At 43.8% G+C, this 18305-nt stretch overlaps 1 protein-coding gene across 2 annotated transcripts in view; it reads right to left on the bottom strand.

The window, feature by feature from the left end:
* topaz1 (testis and ovary specific TOPAZ 1) overlaps nt 1–18305 on the bottom strand; it is a 70980-nt gene that overhangs the window by 6109 nt on the left and 46566 nt on the right. For both annotated transcript variants that reach the window (XM_067981712.1, XM_067981713.1), the window contains exons 16-18: nt 16837–16937; nt 7096–7258; nt 3635–3799 (exon numbers count right to left, since the gene is read on the bottom strand). In XM_067981712.1, coding sequence (XP_067837813.1) covers nt 3635–3799; nt 7096–7258; nt 16837–16937 — 429 coding nt within the window. The remainder of the gene's footprint in view (nt 1–3634; nt 3800–7095; nt 7259–16836; nt 16938–18305) is intronic.

The raw sequence follows: 18305 nt of genomic DNA, 5'->3' as shown, positions 1-18305 counted from the left end.
TTACCATTTAAAAAATACTCTGCATTTGTTTTTCCTACCAAAGTGGATAACTTCACATTTTTCCACATTATATTCCATCTGCCATGTTCTTGCCTACTCACTTAGCCTGTCTATATCCCCTTGAAGCCTCTTTGCATCCTCCTTACAACTCACATTCCCACCAGTTTTGTGTCATCAGCAAACTTGGAAAAATTACGTTTGGTCCCCTCATCCAAATCATTGATATAGATTGAGAGTAGCTGGGGCCCAAGCACTGATCCCTGAGGTATCCCACTAGTGACAGTCTGCCAATCTGAAAAAGACCAATTTATTCCTACTCTCTGTTTTCCGTCTGTTAACCAATTCTCAATCCATGTGCTCTAACTTTGTTCACCAACCTCTTGTGTGGGACTTCATCGAAAGCCTTCTGAAAATCCAAATACTCCACATCCACTGGTTCCCCCTTATCCATTCTACTAGTTACATCCTCAAAGAACTCCAATAGGTTTGTCAAACATGATTTCCCTTTCATAAATCCATGTTGACTCTGCCAAATCCTATTATTCTTCTCAAAGTGTCCTGTTTTCACATCCAGGAAAGTGGGGGGTATTCCATCACACTCCTCTGACTTGTAACTTGTAGGTGGAGGAGAGGATTTGGGGAGTCAGGAGTTGAGCCACTTGCCACAGAATACCCAGCCTCCGACCTGCTCTAGTAGCTTTGGCATTTATTTGGCTGGTCCAATTGAGTTTCTGGTCAACAGTGACCCCCAGGATGTTGATGTTTGGGGTCTCGGTGTCTCACCTCCCAGGTTCTACTCATATGCTTGCTGTTGATTATAATCAACAGAAAAACAACCGGCACCTGTGATGCAGGGGTCATCTTGCTTCATACTCCTGGTCCTTGGTAAGTGCTTCAGTTTTAGCCAATTGTAAGGAAAGGCCTTACAATCGGCTTCCAATTTACTTCCAGATTTTTTTTTTGAAAAACTGAACACAAATTCTCAAGACCTGATCTCCATCTCACCTGGTATTCATTTTACCCACCTGGTTTTTCTCCCCTTGTTTGCTGGCAATATATTTCACCAGCACTACCAGCCTCTTGGCACCTCAGCCAACTAGCTATTCTTAATGTGTGGGCTTGATGGTGTTACTGCCAGGCTATTCAACTATGAGCGACATCACAGCTGACCATCTTGTCCACACCTGACATCACGATAGGGGAAACTGGATAGTAATCAAGAGTGGGAACCCTGGTTCATTTATTATTTTTCATTCGGAATGTGAACATCGCTGACAAGGTTGATAGCGGTTTAATATAACTGGTTTGCTAGGCCCACTTCAAAGGACAGTTAAGAGTCAACCACATTGGTGTGGGACCGGGTAAGGACGGCAGGTTTCCTTCCCTAAAGGACAATAGTGAACCAGTTGGGTTTTTACGAAAATCCGACAGCTTCATGGACACTTTTACTGATGCCAGCTTTTTACTTCCAGATTTTTTTTTTAAAAACTGAACACAAATTCTCAAACTGCCCCTGGTGGGATTTGAACTCACGTTCTCTGGATTATTAGTCCAGGCCTCTAGTTGATGAGATGGTAACAAAAGGGCACAAAATTAAGATGGTCACAAAAAAGCTTGAAGGAGACACAGAACAAATATTCTTTACACAGACGATGCTTGGAATGTGGAATTCTCTGCCACAAACCATAACTGGAGCAGAGTCCATACATTCTTACGAGAATTAGATATGAAAAAGTGGAAGATTAAAGGGTATAGGAAGCAAGCTAGATCACTAGCCAGTTACATAACCACATTACTAAACCCACGTGCACCCCCACCCAGACTGGGGCCGCTAAAGCCAATTGCACAGCTTTCCCTGCTGGCTCTCTGGCTGATATCAACACAGATTAGGGATCATATCCGGTTTGCATGGCTCAGTATTACAACACAGAGCAATTGCGGGAGGGGAGGGGGTGAGGGCAGTGGCCGTCTTCATTAGTAAGCCAGATTCTGAGATGTCTGTATGTGGAGTATCACATGGTGCTGCCCTATTCTAGAACTCTTGGCTCAGTGGGTAGCACTCTCACCTCTTGAGTCAAAAGGTCATGGGTTCAAGTTCCACTCCAGAGTCTTAAGCCCATAATCCATGCTGACACGCCCAGTGCAGTACTGAGGGAATGCTGCGCTGTTGGAGGTGCCACCTTTCAGATGAGATGTTAAACCAAGTTTGCCTTCTCAGGTGGATGTAAATGATCTCACAGCAATATTCAAAGAAAAGCAGAGGAGTTCTCCCCGGTGTCCTGGTCAATATTTATCCCTCAACTAACACCAAAAAAAATGATCTGGTCATTATCTCCTTGCTGTTTATGGGAACTTGCTGTGCCTAGATTATATGCTCAAGTTTGAACCCACGACCTTCTGACTCGGAGGCAGGAGTGCTACCCAATGAACCACGGCTGGCACCAAGCAAAACAAAGTCAAAAACCCTGTCTAAAGATGTCCTTTAAGATAAGATACCAATCTAGACCATGACAGACCTGCTCACCAGCAGCTCAGTGCTGGACCTCAAATAGATTTGCCCACAAGACCACAGTCTTAATGATTTTTCAGGTCAGGGTCAGCTGCACATTAGAAGACAGCGATGAAATGCAAAGCTACCACTATGTTTTCCCCAGATTTGGATGCTCGATGCTGTGCCATTGGATAGTACCTCCTTTCTCTCAGGAGCAAAGTTCCATAAAGACATTAAAACTGTATTTCTCTCAACTACAATTGATGGACAGGGTGATAATTACACAGGATGTTTGAATTGACTGGGATGGCTTGATTCGTTGATTTGGGTCAAATAATTTGAATGATCTGTTTGAAGGGTCCCCATTAAATACAAAACCAGCAACCAAGCCATACAGGCCTTGGCCTTCCTTAACTATCCATGTCTCTGCCTTTTCCTGAGGTGTGAAGATTAGCCAGACTAACGTATATTCCATACAACTTGAAGAAACAGCTGATAGCTGCTGCTCTTAACCCAGTGTGTGACGTGACCAGAATCTGATAAAACCTTACTCAGAGGCCATCAATGCTGGTGTGGGAAGAGAAGGGGTCACAGTTGTGCAATGAAAATTCTCCTTTGAGGTTTAGATTTCAAGAATGTTACTGGGCCAGAGTACAGGGAATTTCAATCAGCTCTAACCCCATGCTCTACTTAGGGTTGCCAACCCTCCAGGATTGTCCTGGAATCTCCAGGAATGAAAGATTAAATTCCTGGACCCAGGAGAAAAATCATAGGGGTGTTTTAAAGAAAAAGTTTTTTCATTTTCTTTGAACAGTTATGTTTATTAGTTATAAAAATATTGGAGATGGGAAAAAAAAGGCTGTTTGACTGGGCGGGGCAGTTGGAGGTGGGAGGTTGTGTAATGAAGCCTCCAGGGATACGTCCAACCAAAGTTGGAAACCCTGACTATACTTGACTTAGATGTCGTCAGTACTGAATGAAACAAGTGTGAATATGATCTACTCTCCCAAAATAGTCACACCTTCATGCACGAGCACAAAATTCAAAGCAAACAAACTGCAGACACACATAGTAGACATGATATTATTGGAAAATGAGTATTTTGTTCCCTAAAATCACAAAATGTGCTTCCATTGAACGTACCATTTACATTCTGGAATCCAGGTAAATGCTGCAGAACCTCCAGTGTTTCGCAGTACATGTTACTTTTCAGAGTTGCATCAGCAAGACTAAAAAGCAAATTGTGTCGATTGAGGACATCCAGTTTGTCACAGGGCCACGCTGGGGTACTGATTGTCCAGCCAGATTCTGTACATTAAAACAAAATCAGAGTAAAGAAGTTTTGTGTGGATTAATTCAGCAGCAGCAACGGTAGACTTGTGATTACTGATTTTATTTTGCGAGACCCATTTATCTACACAATTAAAAGTCATGTGTCTGACACAGAGAGAAATAATGTCCGTAGGGCAAAAAAATTTGATTGTCTCAAATGTCCCATTGAGGAAAACAAAAGTGAATCAGAAATTACTATTCCTTAATTGATTAGTTCACTTTTAAATTATAGACATTTGAGCCAATCAGAAATCACTATCTTGTGTAAAAGAAAATTACATCTAGTCACAAAAATCTCCATTCATTAAAAAGTGAAAAGGGTACCAATAAACTAAGTAAGTAAGGAACCAGAAAACCAACCAAACTTCTGACTTAAATCTCTTTTGTTGGTTTCCCCATCACACTATATATACCCCTAAAAATGAAATTTATAACACAATAAAAACAATTCCCAAAATGACCATTAAACTTACCTGAAGATTTAGTTATTGCATGTTGGAAATCCCTGCAACCACTTTCCCCACATGGGCCTTGGGCTTGAATTGGGCAACTTTTCTGGAACTTGAGCCTTCTTTATTTTCAGCCCTGCACTAATGCATGACCTGACTATGTTTCACATAAAAGCTGTTAATGTAGTAAACATCCCAAGGGCAGGGAAACAGCAAGGGATAGAAGCGTTAGAAGAGGCTTGTTTGGAGAGTTTTTGAGAAGGCTTTTCAAGGTTCTGAGAAAAGGTGGATTTGGGAAGAGAATTCCATATGAAAAGCTTTGATAGATAATGATGGGGCAATGGGGGGGGGGGGGGAAACACGACACACACACCAATTAGGTCAGAGTTGGAACAGTGGAGAGCATGAAATAGGACATGGGGTTGGAGAGAGATTGAATCAATAATGGAACAAAAGGATCTAGGTGTGGAATACTGTGTGCAGTTTTGTGCTTACTATAGGAAGGACAAAATAGCCCTGGACACAATGCAATGTAGATTTACCAAGATGACACCAGGGGAGGGATCTAAGTTATGAGGAATGGCTACATTAACGAAGGCTGCATTCTGTCAAATTGAGAAGATTGAAGGATTTGATAAAGGTGTTCTAAATGATAAAGGAATAGACAAGGAAACATAGATCAATTACTTCCATTAAATAAATCAAAGACAAGATGAGATTAGAAGAAACTTTTTCATGCAAAGAGTTATCGAAGTGTGGAATGCTTTGCCAGAAGTAGTGATCGATGCTAAAATCAATTACAGCATTCAAGAAGGTACTGGATAATTGCTTAAAACATATAAAAGGATACAGAGAGAAAGCAGGAAGATGGGACTGTGTAGAAAAAAATCAGTTCCCGAGCAGAGCCTAAATTCAGCAGAGTGAAGAAAGGGCAAATGGTCTCCTCCTGTGCTAACATTTCTAAATTTCCAACTCAGCTAGTCATTGGACAAACTTACTGAGCTATTGCTGGTACTTTCAAACTTTCCTTGGGATAATTCGACTTGCTGCCCATCCCAAATGGTTTTGCTGAAGAAAGAGAGCGCCAGTAGCTGTTTCTGCAGTGTCAAATCCCTTAGACTTTGAGACATATAAACTAGTGGATAAACTGAGCCACAACCTAAGCAATGTGTGAAAAACATCAATGATGGATTGCTACAGCAACTTCGCTACCTAAACATCATCACCCATATTGGTTTCCGGGCAATGGACATGGCCTGTATGGTTGTCAAATTGACCTTAGTGGACTAGATATAGACACACACCTGGGGGTTTCACATGAGGCCATCCCCAACTGATGTGTTCTCTACTAGTAGAGCTTTTACCCCATCCATTACCCCATGCTCTGATTTCCTTTGAGAAGGAATTTGGAGCTTTTCTCTACTATGTGTCTGGAAGATGACCTGTGAATCAGCTGCAGCTACGTAACAAGATGTGTGACCTGTTTGTAATCCACTTAGCCCACCAGCTCCTTGGTCTCTCAACTCCTCACACAAAGTGATGCTGGAGTCAGAATCATACAGCACAGAAGGCGGCCATTCGGCCCATCGTGCCTGAGCCGGCTCTTTGAACGAGCTATACTATTAGTCCCACTCCTCTGCTCTTTACCCATAGTCCTGCAAATTTATCCTTTTCAAGTATTTGATGGAGGTGTTCTAAATGATAAAAAGGAATAGACAAGGAAACATGGATCGATTATTTCCATTAAGCAAATCAAAGACAAGGTGAGATTAAAAGAAAGCTTTTCATGCAAAGAGTTATCGAAGTGTGGAATGCTTTGCCAGAAGTAGTGATCGATGCTAAAAACAACTACAGCATTCAAGAGAGTACCGGATAATTGCTTAAAACATATAAAAGGGTATAGAGAGAAAAGGGTATAGAGAAAGCAGGAAGATTCTGTGTTTAAAAAAAACAATCCCCAAGCGGAGCTTAAATTCAGCACAGTGAAGCCAGTTGCGAATATTAGCTACCAGCCACAAGGTCCAGATACGAGAAGGCTAAGAGGAATTTTTAAAAATAATAAAGGGTTTTGTTAGGGTGAATATGGCAAGACTATTTCCTCTAGTTGGCGAGTCAGTGACGAGGAGCTATCAATATCACTAAAAGAGTGAGGAGAGGGACTAGGAGAAATTTCATTTATGCAGGGTGTTGTTAAGAGCATGGAATGCTTTGCCGGAGAGAGGAGTTAAGGCAGAGATCAGTGCAACCTTTAAGGAAAAAAGTAGACAAACACATGCAGCAGAGGAAAATAGAGAGCTTTGGGATTAGTCTTGGACTGCTCTAGCAAAGAGTTGTCACTGACACAATGGCTCAAACAGCTTTCTGTGTTGTAAATTTCCATGGTTCAGTGATCCAAGCTGGTGCCAGCTAAATGGAGTACTATTTTTTCCCCCCCGGACTATTACTAAGAACAGAAAGATCAAAACTTAATCAAACATTAGACAAATGTTCCTTCTATGCTCTGATTGACCTAAAACAGACTGCAGAATGATCAAATTATCAAGATTACCCAAGTGCTCAAGCTACAAATTTTCTTAGAGGCAATGTCATTGTTTTTTTTCTCCATGAGATAACAGCAATTCCTAGGTTTGCACAGAACAACTGAAAATTCAGTGAAAATTCCCATGTTAATATTACCTTAAAATGGTTCAGAAAATAACAGTTACAAGAACAAGTTCCAGAGTTTGACACCGATAAGGAAAGCTTAACTGTTAAATATCATATGCATCCACCCAACCAGAGCTCTCACTCGGCATAATACATTTTGAATAAATTAGCAAATACCTCTTAATAGCCAAAGTGCTCTATTCACACATCCTACTTTGAGAAAGATTTCTGCGGCAACATTAATGATCTGGCATCTTGATACAACGCACTCACTAATGAGACCCTTCAACACCGTGAAATTCACTTGCATTTCCTGCAATATGTCCAAAACTTTTCTTGCCTGTTCAATAAAACAAAATATACACAATTCAATTATAGTTCAACACAAATTTAATTTAAGCCAAACTCCTTTCTAAATCTAAAAATAAAGCAAAATACTGCGGATGCTGGAAATCTGAAATAAAAACAGAAAATGCTGTAAACGCTCAGCCAGTCAGACAGCATCTGGGGAGAGAAACAGGGTTAATGTTTCAGGTCAATGACCTTTCATCAGTGCTGGAAGATGTTAAGAAATGAACAGCTTTTAAGCAAGTACAGAGTCAGGGAAAAAGAGAGCAGGGAAAGAACAAAAGGGGAAGGTCTGTGATAGGGTGGAGGTCAGGCGTGAGTGATTGGCATAACTGGTGATGGTGCAAGGCAAAATGAGGTGATAATGAGACAAGTATAGAATTTTCCCACAACCAATGGATCAGAGCAAAGTTCTCTTGTGCCACATCCAATTGAGAATGATGGGAGACAATCAAGCAACTAGCAAATGAAAGCGCCATGAAAATCCCCATCCTTAACTACAATCAGCCCAGCTCTTAAGTACAAGAGACAACGCTGAAGTATTTGCAAAAATTTTCAGACAAAAAGTGCTAAGTGGACAATCCCACTTGGTCATCACAGATGTCAGTGCCTAACCAATTTGGATGACTCCATGTGACATTAAAAAGTTTAGTGCACTGGTCACAGGGAAGGCTATGAGATTTGATGACATTCTGGCTGCAGTGCTGAACACCTGTGCACTAGAACTAGTTGCCCCGCCCCAGGTCAAGCTATTCTCATGCTGTTATTGCACTGGGCACCTGCCCGACAATGTGGAAAACTGCCCAGGAATGTCCTACCCACAAACCAAACCAAAACAATTACCACCCTGTCAACCTCCTCCCAGTCAATGGCAAAGTAATGGAAGGAGTTATCAACTGTGCCATCCAGTGGCACCTACACACCAATAACATGCTTGCTAACCCTCAGTTCGGGTTTCACCAGAACCACCCGGCTTCAGATCTCGTCACAGTCTTGATCCAGACTAGCATTTAACAGCTGAATACCAGAGGAGAATAGCTTCCCTCGACATTAAGGCAGCATTCATCGAGTTACATCGAAACTATAGCACAGAAACAGGCCATTTGGCCCAACTGGTCTAAACCAGCGTTCATGCTCCACGTGAGCCTCCTCCCTCACTACTTCATCTAACCCTATCAGCATATCATTCTATTCCTTTCTCCCTCATGTACTTATCTAGCTGCCCCTTAAATGCATCTATGCTATTCGTCTCAACCACTCCTTGTGGTAGCACCTTCCATATTCTAACCACTCTTTGGATCAAAGTTTCTCCTGAGTTCCCTATTGGATTTATTAGTGACTATTTTATATTGATGACCTCTAGTATTGGGCTCCACCACAAGTGGAAATATTTTCTCGACATCTATTCTACCAAACCCTTTCATTATCTTAAAAACCTCTATCAGGTCACCCCCCACCCAGCCTTCTCTTTTCTAGAGAAAAGAACCCCAGCCTGTTCATCCTTTCCTGATAAGTATATCCTCTCAGTTGTAGTATCATCCTTGTGAATGTTTTTTGCACCCTCTCCAATGCCTCGATATCCTTTCTATAATATTCAACCAATTATAGAGCCAAGGAGCTCTAACTAAACTGAAGTCAATAGGTGTCAATTGGAAAACCTTCCAGTGGCAGGAATCACATCCGACACAAATGAAGATGGTCGTGGCTGTTGGAAGCCAATCATCACAATCCCTGGATATCACTGCTGTAGTTCCTCAGGAATATGTTCTTTCCCAACCATCTTCAGCTGCCTTATCAATGACCTTCCCTCCATCATAAGGTCAGGAGTGGGGCTGTTCCACGACTATTCTAAAGTGTTCAGCCCCATTCGCAACTTCACTGATAATGAAGCAGCCTTTGACAGGCCACAGCAGGACATGGACAACATCCAGGCTTGGGCTGACAAGAAGCAAGTAACTATTGCACCACGCAAGTGCCAGGTAATGACTACCTCCAAATTGAAAAAGCTCAACGATTGCTAAGTCGCCCACCAACAACATTATGGGGATCATTCATTGATCAGAAGCTTAACTGGCCTAGTCATATCAACAACGTGGCTACAAGAGCAGGACAGAGACAGGGTACAGTGCAACGAGTGGCCTTTACCCAAAACATCTTCAAAGCCTTCAACAGGATCTGTCAAAGAGAACTTTCTAATCAAGGCCTTGCACCAGTTATGTTCATGGGTATTTGAGTTCTCCTGCTAATTCCTTTTCCATTCAATGATTCCCCAAACCAGTGTACTCGCCTTTCTACTTTCCTTCCTTCTTCATAGCAATGACCTCCAGTCATCATTTAACCCTATTCACCTCTTCTACTGATGCATTTCATTCTACATTCATCTACGTCTTTCCGAAGTCATGGCGTCAGTACTCACTGTGACACAAATGTAGCATGGTGGTCTATAATGTGTCATGGTGTTAGCTTCTTTCTGTCTCTGTATATATGCAATTAAAAATCAGGTGCACCACATAAAATGACCTCACTTGTTTTGAGACAATGGCTCCAGAATATAAACCTGGTTTCTGGCCAAAATGCCCCAGTGAGAAGGGACAAAGCATTTGATCCAATTACAAGCATACCTTGTGGATTTTGTTTGTACACGTGTTTGACTGGCAGCTCAGAGTTTCAGACACAATTTAAAATTTGCTTCATTCCAGTCATTTCTTTCTAAATGTATTTTTCAAACTATAAAAAAATTGTATAGTTTGGCTGAAGCCACCAGAGAGATCGACAGACCACAGAGACTCCATGGACTGTTGAAGGTTAATATTCAAGAACTTTGGGCAGCATCTTAGCACCCGCTATCGGGTGCGTTCCTGGCGGGGGGGCCCCGAAAATCGTGAAATCCCGGAGCGGGACCGGAGCCCGCCTCGAACCCGCGCACTTCCAGGTTCCCCGCTGACGCGCCGGCGTGCGCGCACAGCCCCCACTGGTGGGAATCCCGTAGGCAATTAAAGCCAGCGGGATGCCACTTGAAAGTATTTATTTGGCTTGTTCAGGTCATTAACTGACCTGATTAAGGGATTATGTGAGGAGGGGTGGGATTTTAGAGTAACCTGGGACTGTTTCCCACACTGGGGGAAACACTGCCACGTTCAAATGGACCTGTTGCAGCCATCAGCCTGTGGCAGCTGCAAAGGTCCATTTGACAGGGGGGGGGGGGGGGGGGTGACCCTCACTCATTGCAGGAGGCCACTCTGTCACTTGGGACAAAGTTTGGCCCCCACCACCCTCCTCCTGACAATCAAAGTCACCAACCTGCACACTTACCCCGGTGTCCAGACACATGTACCTACCTTGCGGACCCCCTCAGATGTACATCTTCCGGATGGGGGCCGCCGTAGCTGCAGTCATGATCTCCTCGGAGGGCGAACAGCATCACCAGCCTCGCCGGCCATGCCGTCTACCTCTGACACGTGGAGCTCCACAACACAGTGCTGTGACACATCCACCTGCACAGCAGGAGGGAGGGCTACCGCAGAGAGAGATGCGTCGCAGAGGGCACTACCCTCGCCACAGGGTCCACAGACCGAGGCTCAGCTTCCTGGACCTCTCTGAGCAGCAGTGCACATGGAGGCTCAGAGTCACTCGACATGTAGTCGTGGACATCTGCAGCCTCCTTCATGCCGAGCTGCTCCCGGCTGGCCCGAGCACCATCTTCTTACCTGTCGCTGTCAAAGTCACCACTGCCCTCAACAACTTCTTCTCCGCATCCTTCCAGGGTGCAACCGGGGACATCGGCGACGTCTCTCAGCCGTCTGCACAAAAGAGCCCTGCAAATACACCTACACCCACTCTGCAGTGACACAATGGGTGGCATCAGTTGTGGGTCTTCATAGTGATCCTCAGGAAAGGGCATTATTGCACAGACCAGACAAGATTCATGAAGACATGGCAGTAGTGGTGACAATATAATATGTAGTGTGAGTTGGTCAGAAATTCAAAAAAGTAACAACCATGACAAACCCTCAAACACCCTTGTGCATCCCCCCTTCATGCTCACGACACGTTTGCCTTACGCTGCCTACTGCACATATGTGATGCATGCCCTGTGGCTGCAGCACAGGTAGTGGCAGGTTGAGTGAGGCTGGCCGTGAAAGAGATGCACGAGAGGGTGAGTACGAGATAGAGCCATGAGATTGTATGAGGATTGGGTTGAGTGGTAGTGGCGGGATGAGTACTGGCGAGGTGAGTAGGTGCAGGTACGATGAGGATGAGGGTTTGAGTGGGTATGAGGGGTGATGTGACAGAGTAGTGTTGGCAGTGCAGAAGGAGATGTGGGTTGGGGGCGGTGATGTGGCAGACGGAATGTAGGGGAAAGAGTAAGTGTACTCACTTTGGCTGACCTACTTAGGTCATTGGAGCGCCTCCTGCACTGCATGCAGGTGGGCGATATGTTGGTGGTGCTGGTGACCTCCTCTGCCACCTCGAGCCAGGCCTTCCTGGTGGCAGAGGCAGGCCGCTTCCTCCCGCCCGCGGGGAGGAAGATCTCTGTCCTCCCCCTCCTCCTCAGCCCATGTATTGATACCTGGAGTGAGGCATCATTAAACTGGGAGCAGCCTTCCCCCTGGGCTGCTCCATGCTGTGATTTTTTTCTGTTTGTTGCAGCATCTGTCAGTGGAGGACTGCCCCTTTAAATAGAGCTCCTCCAGCTGGCAGATCTTACTGCGCATGCGCAGCCCGCCCGACGCGCAGATCAGCAGTGGGGAACCCGGAGGACCGGGTAAGTGAATCCAATTAGTGGATTGTATGCTACAATCGCGCGGGGAGCTGACTAATTTCACCGGGCACGTTACCCACGCGCCCGATAGCCCCCCCCGCCCTGCTAATATTGGGCCCTTTGTGTCCGATCCAGCTTACATTGCAGTTTAGCATAGCAGACTGTTAATATTCTATTTTTCGAGAAGGGATAGTTCAGCCTAAAACTCCTGCAATTCCAAAGTGTGTCTTTGCTCCTGGTCACTTATCCATGTAATGTTTAATAAATCTGTTTAACAGTTTATAGCCTAATCCAAGGTCTGTTAAAGTGTTTATTATACGGCCGTCCGAAATCAAGGAAGATTACTTGAGTATACACGATATAATTAGTGGGCAAAATACACTAATGAGGACTATTGAGCAGGTAAAGGTACAATCTGGGTCCTAGGCTTGCCTATGGGAACGGTGTGAAATGCTGAATCCAAGAAGAATATCTATAGCGTCAGCCTTGGCTCAGTGGTAGCACTCACACCTGAGTCAGAAGATCATGGGTTCACGCCCCACTCTAAAGACTTGAGCACACAGTCTAGACCTGACTTCAGTGCAATACTGACGGAGTGCAGCACTGTTAAAGATGCCATCTTTTGGAGGTGACGTTAAACCAGGTTGATGCAAAAGATGCATAAGTGGCAAGTAACATTCACGACAGACAAGTGCCTGGCAATGACCATCTCCAACAAGAGAGTGTCTAACCACCTCCCCTTGACATTCAACGGCATTACCATCGCCGAATCCCCCACCATCAACATCCTGGGGGTCACCATTGACCAGAAACTTAACTGGACCAGCCATATAAATACTGTGGCTACAAGAGCAGGTCAGAGGCTGGGTATTCTGCGGCGAGTGACTCACCTCCTGACTCCCCAAAGCCTTTCCACCATCTACAAGGCACAAGTCAGGAGTGTGATGGAATACTCTCCACTTGCCTGGATGAGTGCAGTTCCAACAACACTCAAGAAGCTCAACACCATCCAGGACAAAGCAGCCGCTTGATTGGTACCCCATCCACCACCCTAAACATTCACTCCCTTCACCACCGGCACACAGTGGCTGCAGTGTGTACCATCCACAGGATGCACTGCAGCAACTCGCCAATGCTTCTTCGACAGCACCTCCCAAACCCGCGACCGCTACCACCTAGAAGGACAAGAGCAGCAGGCACATGGGAACACCACCACCTGCACGTTCCCCTCCAAGCCACACACCACCCTGACTTGGAAATATATCGCCGTTCCTTCATCGTCGCTGGGTCAAAATCCTGGAACTTCCTTCCTAACAGCACTGTGGGAGAACCTCCACCACACGGACTGCAGCGGTTCAAGGTGGCGGCTCACCACCACCTTCTCAAGGTCAATTAGGGATGGGCAATAAATGCTGGCCTCACCAGCGACGCCCGCATCCCATGAACAAATTTTTAAAAAAATTCCATGGCACTATTTGAAGAGCAGGGGAGTTCTTCCCGGTGTCTTGGCCAACACCTCTTCATCAATCAACATTAGATTAAAAGCAGAGGTCTATAATGTTGCCAAGAAGAGCAGTAAGCCTGAGGATTGGGAGAGTTTTAGAAACTAGTAAAAAAATTGATAAAAAGGGAGAAAATAGAATATGAAAGTAAACTAGCAAGAAATATAAAAATGGATTGTAAGAATGTCTACATGTAAAAAGGAAGAGAGTAGCAAAAGTAAATGTTGGTTCCCTTAGAGGCTGAGACAGGAGAAATTATAATGGGGAATCAGGAAACGGAAGATGCGTTAAACAAATATTTTGCATCTGTCTTCACAATAGAAGACACAAAAAGCATACTAGAGATAGTGGGGAACCAAGGAGCTAATGAGAGTGAGGAACTTAAAGTTATTAATATCAGTAAAGAAAAAGTACTGGAGAAACTAATGGGACTAAAAGCCGATAAATGCCCTGGACCTGATGGCCTACATCCGAGGGTTCTAAAAGAGGTGGCTGCAGAGAAAGTGGATGCATTGGTTATGATCTTCCAAAATTCCCTACATTCTAGAACGGTCCCAGCAGATTGGAAGATAGCAAATGTAACCCTGCTATTCAAGGAAGGTGGGAGAGAGAAAACTGGGAACTACAGACCATTTAGCCTGACATCAGTCGTCCAGAAAACGCTGGAATCCATTATTAAGGAAGTGGTAACAGGGCACTTAGAACATCATCAGATGATTAGGCAGAGTCAACATGGTTTTATGAAAGGGAAATAGTGTTTGACAAATTTATTACAGTTTTTTTGAGGATGTAACTAGCAGCGTAGATAAAGGGGAACCAGTGGATGTAGTATATTTGAATTTTCAAAAGTCATTCGGTAAGGTGCCACATAAAAGGTTGTTACGCAAGATAAGGGCTCATGGGGTTGGGGGTAACATATTAGCATGGATAGAGGATTGGTTAACGGACAGAAAACAGACAGTAGGGATAAACGGGTCATTTTCAGGTTGGCAGGCTGTAACACTAGTGGAGTGCCGCAAGGGCCTGAGCTATTTACAATCTATATTAATGACTCAGATGAAGGGACCGAGTGTAATGTATCCAAGTTTGCTGACGATACAAAATTAGATGGGAAAGAAAGCTGTGAGGAGGACACAAAGAGTCTGCCAAGGGAAATAGACAGGTTAAGTGAGTGGGCAAGAAGGTGGCAGATGGAGTATAATGTGATTTTATTCACTTTGGTAGGAAGAATAGAAACACAGAATATTTTTTAAATGGTGAGAAACTATTAAATGTTGGTGTCCAGAGACACTTGGGTGTCCTGGTACAAGAAACAAAGAGTTAGCATGCAGATACAGCAAGCAATTAGGAATGCAAATGGCATGTTGGCCTTCATTGCAAGAGGGTTGGAGTACAAGAGTAAGGAAGTCTTACTACAACTGTAAAGAGCTTTGGTGAGCCCTCACCTGGTGTACTGCGTACAGTTTTGGTCTCCTTATCTAAGGAAGGATATACTTGCCTTAGAGTCGGTGTAACGGAGGTTCACAAGATTAATTCCTGGGATGAGAGGGTTGTCCTATGAGGAGAGTTTGAGAAGAATGGGCCGATATTCTGTGGAGTTTAGAAGAATGAGAGGTGATCTCATTGAAACATACAAGATTCTGAGAGGGCTTGACAGGGTAGAGGCTGAGAGATTGTTTCCCATGGCTGGAGAGTCTAGAACTAGAGGGCATAGTCGCAGGATAAGGGGTCTGCCTTTAAGACTGAGATGAGGAGGCATTTCTTCACTCAGAGGGTTGTGAATCTTTGGAATTCTCTACCCCAGCGGGCTGTGGATGCTGAGTTATTGAGTACATTCAAGGCTGAGATAGATACATTTTTGGACTCTAATCAAGGGATATGGGGATCAGGCAGGAAAGTGGAATTGAGGTCGAAGATCAGCCATGAATGCGGAACAGGTTCGATGGACTATATGGACTATTCCTGCTCCTATTTCTTATGTTCTTAAGTTAACATTAAAATAGACTACCTTGTTATTTATTACATAGCTGTTTGTGGGATCTTGCTGTGCACAAATTGACTGCTGCATTTCCCTACACTACAAGTGACTACACTTCAAAAGAAAAAGCACTTCATTGGCTATGAAACACTGTGGGATGTCCTGAGGTCATGAAAGGCGCTGTATAAATGCAAGTTCTTTCTATAGTAAAAACTCAAAAATGTAACATTTGTTCACTAATCCTCTTGCAGTGCAAAGGCTGAATCATTACATCTAAATCTCCTCCATGACGTTTAATGGGGAGCTGAAAATCTGGTTTCCTCAATCCTTCAAAGTGAGTCAATTCACCTCAACTTTGATGACTTCAATTTTAGTCTTCCTTCATCTACTGGTATTCTTGACCTCACCTTCACCTCTGACCTCAAATGGAACTCCCACTTCTTGTCAATTGCTACAGCTTTCTCCAAAAAAACTCACTTTTCAAATTTCTTATATTCCCTTCGACAACGCTCAATTCTCTACAAAGTCCAAGACTTGAATACTGCTTACCATATTGGGAGATACCTCTCTTGTGGCCAGGATACAAGAAAAAGCCCATTATCTGCTGGTTAATCTTCTGGTCACCTCTAGCCTTCAATCTCTCACTCCATCACTATTCTTGTCTTTTTCTTTTTTTAGTTGATCATGAACTTTCCTCTCATTTCTTCTCAGCTCCAAATATGCTGTCCTGTGCACTCTCCTACACAGTTCTCGTCCTTCCTGTATCATCTCTACTGCAATGAAATTAAGACTCATCGCATAGTGTCCTACTTCTTACCTCCCTCAGTCTTTTCCTCCTACAATCTTCAGGCTTTAAAAATCCTAGCTTGGCATCATCTAACCACTAGTTCCTGACTCACCTCATCTTTTCAACTATGCTGTTGTCCTGCACTGTGTGACCTGGCCCTTCACTTTGGTTTTTCAGTAAATAACCATTGTAAATCAAGTCAATTAAAATACTGACTGGTGACATTTTTGTTGTCATTTGGATTAAACGACAAGTTGAAACTGTGTTCAAAATAAATAGGTAAAGAACTTCATCAAAATAATGCACACATCCATTTGACAGTAACACAATCAGTGAACTATAAAGTGCAGACACAAAAACTTCAACTCTTTACTGAGAGCTGTGAACAAGGATGGCAAGAAACTAAGTTTTGATTTTTCTATGGTGTTGAAAGTGACAATGGGAAAAGCAAAGATGAAGATTCAAATAAAATGAATGGGTGTCTTCTGAAAATAAATGGAATTCGCTATTTTCCTTTGCGATAAATGGACCTTGAACATACCTTTCTCCAGTGCTCCGTCTTATAGTATGCAACCATCACAGAGTTTCCAATCCTTCCGAGCAATTTTTTGGCCATTCCATTGATGTGTGGCTTTTGGCACACTGAAAAACAAAGCAGAACATACAAGTGTAAATTATGTTTTCTGTGCTATAATAATTCGCTCTACACGAATTCTATTACTTTCTTCCCAACTTCCTGTTGTCATAATGCTTTTATGTCAACATTTATAATTGAAACTGCCTAGATTTATAATGGGAATTTTCAATGTAAACGTTTACTTGTTATAGTGTAGCTGCAGGCCTCCCACCATCGGTGCACTGTGGTGCCTCTTCCTTCCTGTCTCCCAGCTCCCCTGCCCCCTTCAGCCCTCCAGTGCTATTTTCTCCCCTGACCTGTCACAAACTGCACATCTAAAAGTCATTTTCAGTTCTTAACTGGGAAATGGCACTTGAAATGCAGGGGAGGGATTCCCTAAAAGACTTCCCCATGGTTTTGAGGAAGACCATGTTATTTAACACCTTTATTCAGCTAATGGGTATGGTAGCTTTGTGGTTATGGTACTGGACTAGCAACCCACGCAAAATCCCACCATGGCAAGTTGTGAAATTGAATTCAATAAATCTGGTAATTTGTGGTGAGCTAGCACCAGAAAATGACCATGAAATCTGCCGCATTGTCATGAAGCCCCAACAGGTTTACTAACGAACCTTCCACTCACATCCGGTCTGGCCGACCTGTAACTTCAGTCCCACACAGCGTGATTGACTTCAATTGCCGCAAGTTCTACCAGGGACGGGCCATAAATATAAATACTGCCTTGCAAGTGCTGCCCACCTCCGTAGAAAGCAAATGCATGTTAAATAAAGGCCTTAATTAAATATAAGGGGAAGCCTCTTAGTAAATCTACCTCTGTGGCTTCTTCTGCATCCAATCCGCTCTTCCCAGCACCAATCCAGTCCCTTGCCCCAACACTACCCCACTGCCATTTCTGACCCAAATCTTTAGCTCCACATGCCATACCAGCAGTACTACTTTTCCATCGCTGGTGCTCCCCACTCCAACCTTTTGCTCACTGCCTTTCCCAATTTAGTAGCTTCCCCTGCTCCACATCCGTTAATGTTTCCAGTGACATTCCCTGGTACGAGACACAGGGTCACATGCGAGACTGAAATAGAGAGGCAGAAATGGGCAGGGAGTGAAATGGTGAAAACAAAGATGAGTGCAACGCATTGAGTAACATAAGGAGAGAAAGAGACAGTTGGAAACATAGGGGACACAGAGACATGGGGGCAGAGAGAGACACAGAGATAATTTGGGGGAGCAAAATAGAGAGGAGAAAGATCATAGAGAGATACATAGAGGAAGCATGGGAGCAACAGGGAAAAACTCTACATTGGGTTACAGTAGTGGCGTTACATTTGGTCTCAGTGTCCTTAGCATAGGGAATGAAAAACTGACCAAGGTTCCTG

The sequence above is a fragment of the Heptranchias perlo genome, chromosome 3, assembly GCF_035084215.1.
Source record: "Heptranchias perlo isolate sHepPer1 chromosome 3, sHepPer1.hap1, whole genome shotgun sequence".
Taxonomy (NCBI): Eukaryota; Metazoa; Chordata; class Chondrichthyes; order Hexanchiformes; family Hexanchidae; genus Heptranchias; species Heptranchias perlo.
This window is presented reverse-complemented; position numbering and strand designations above follow the sequence as displayed.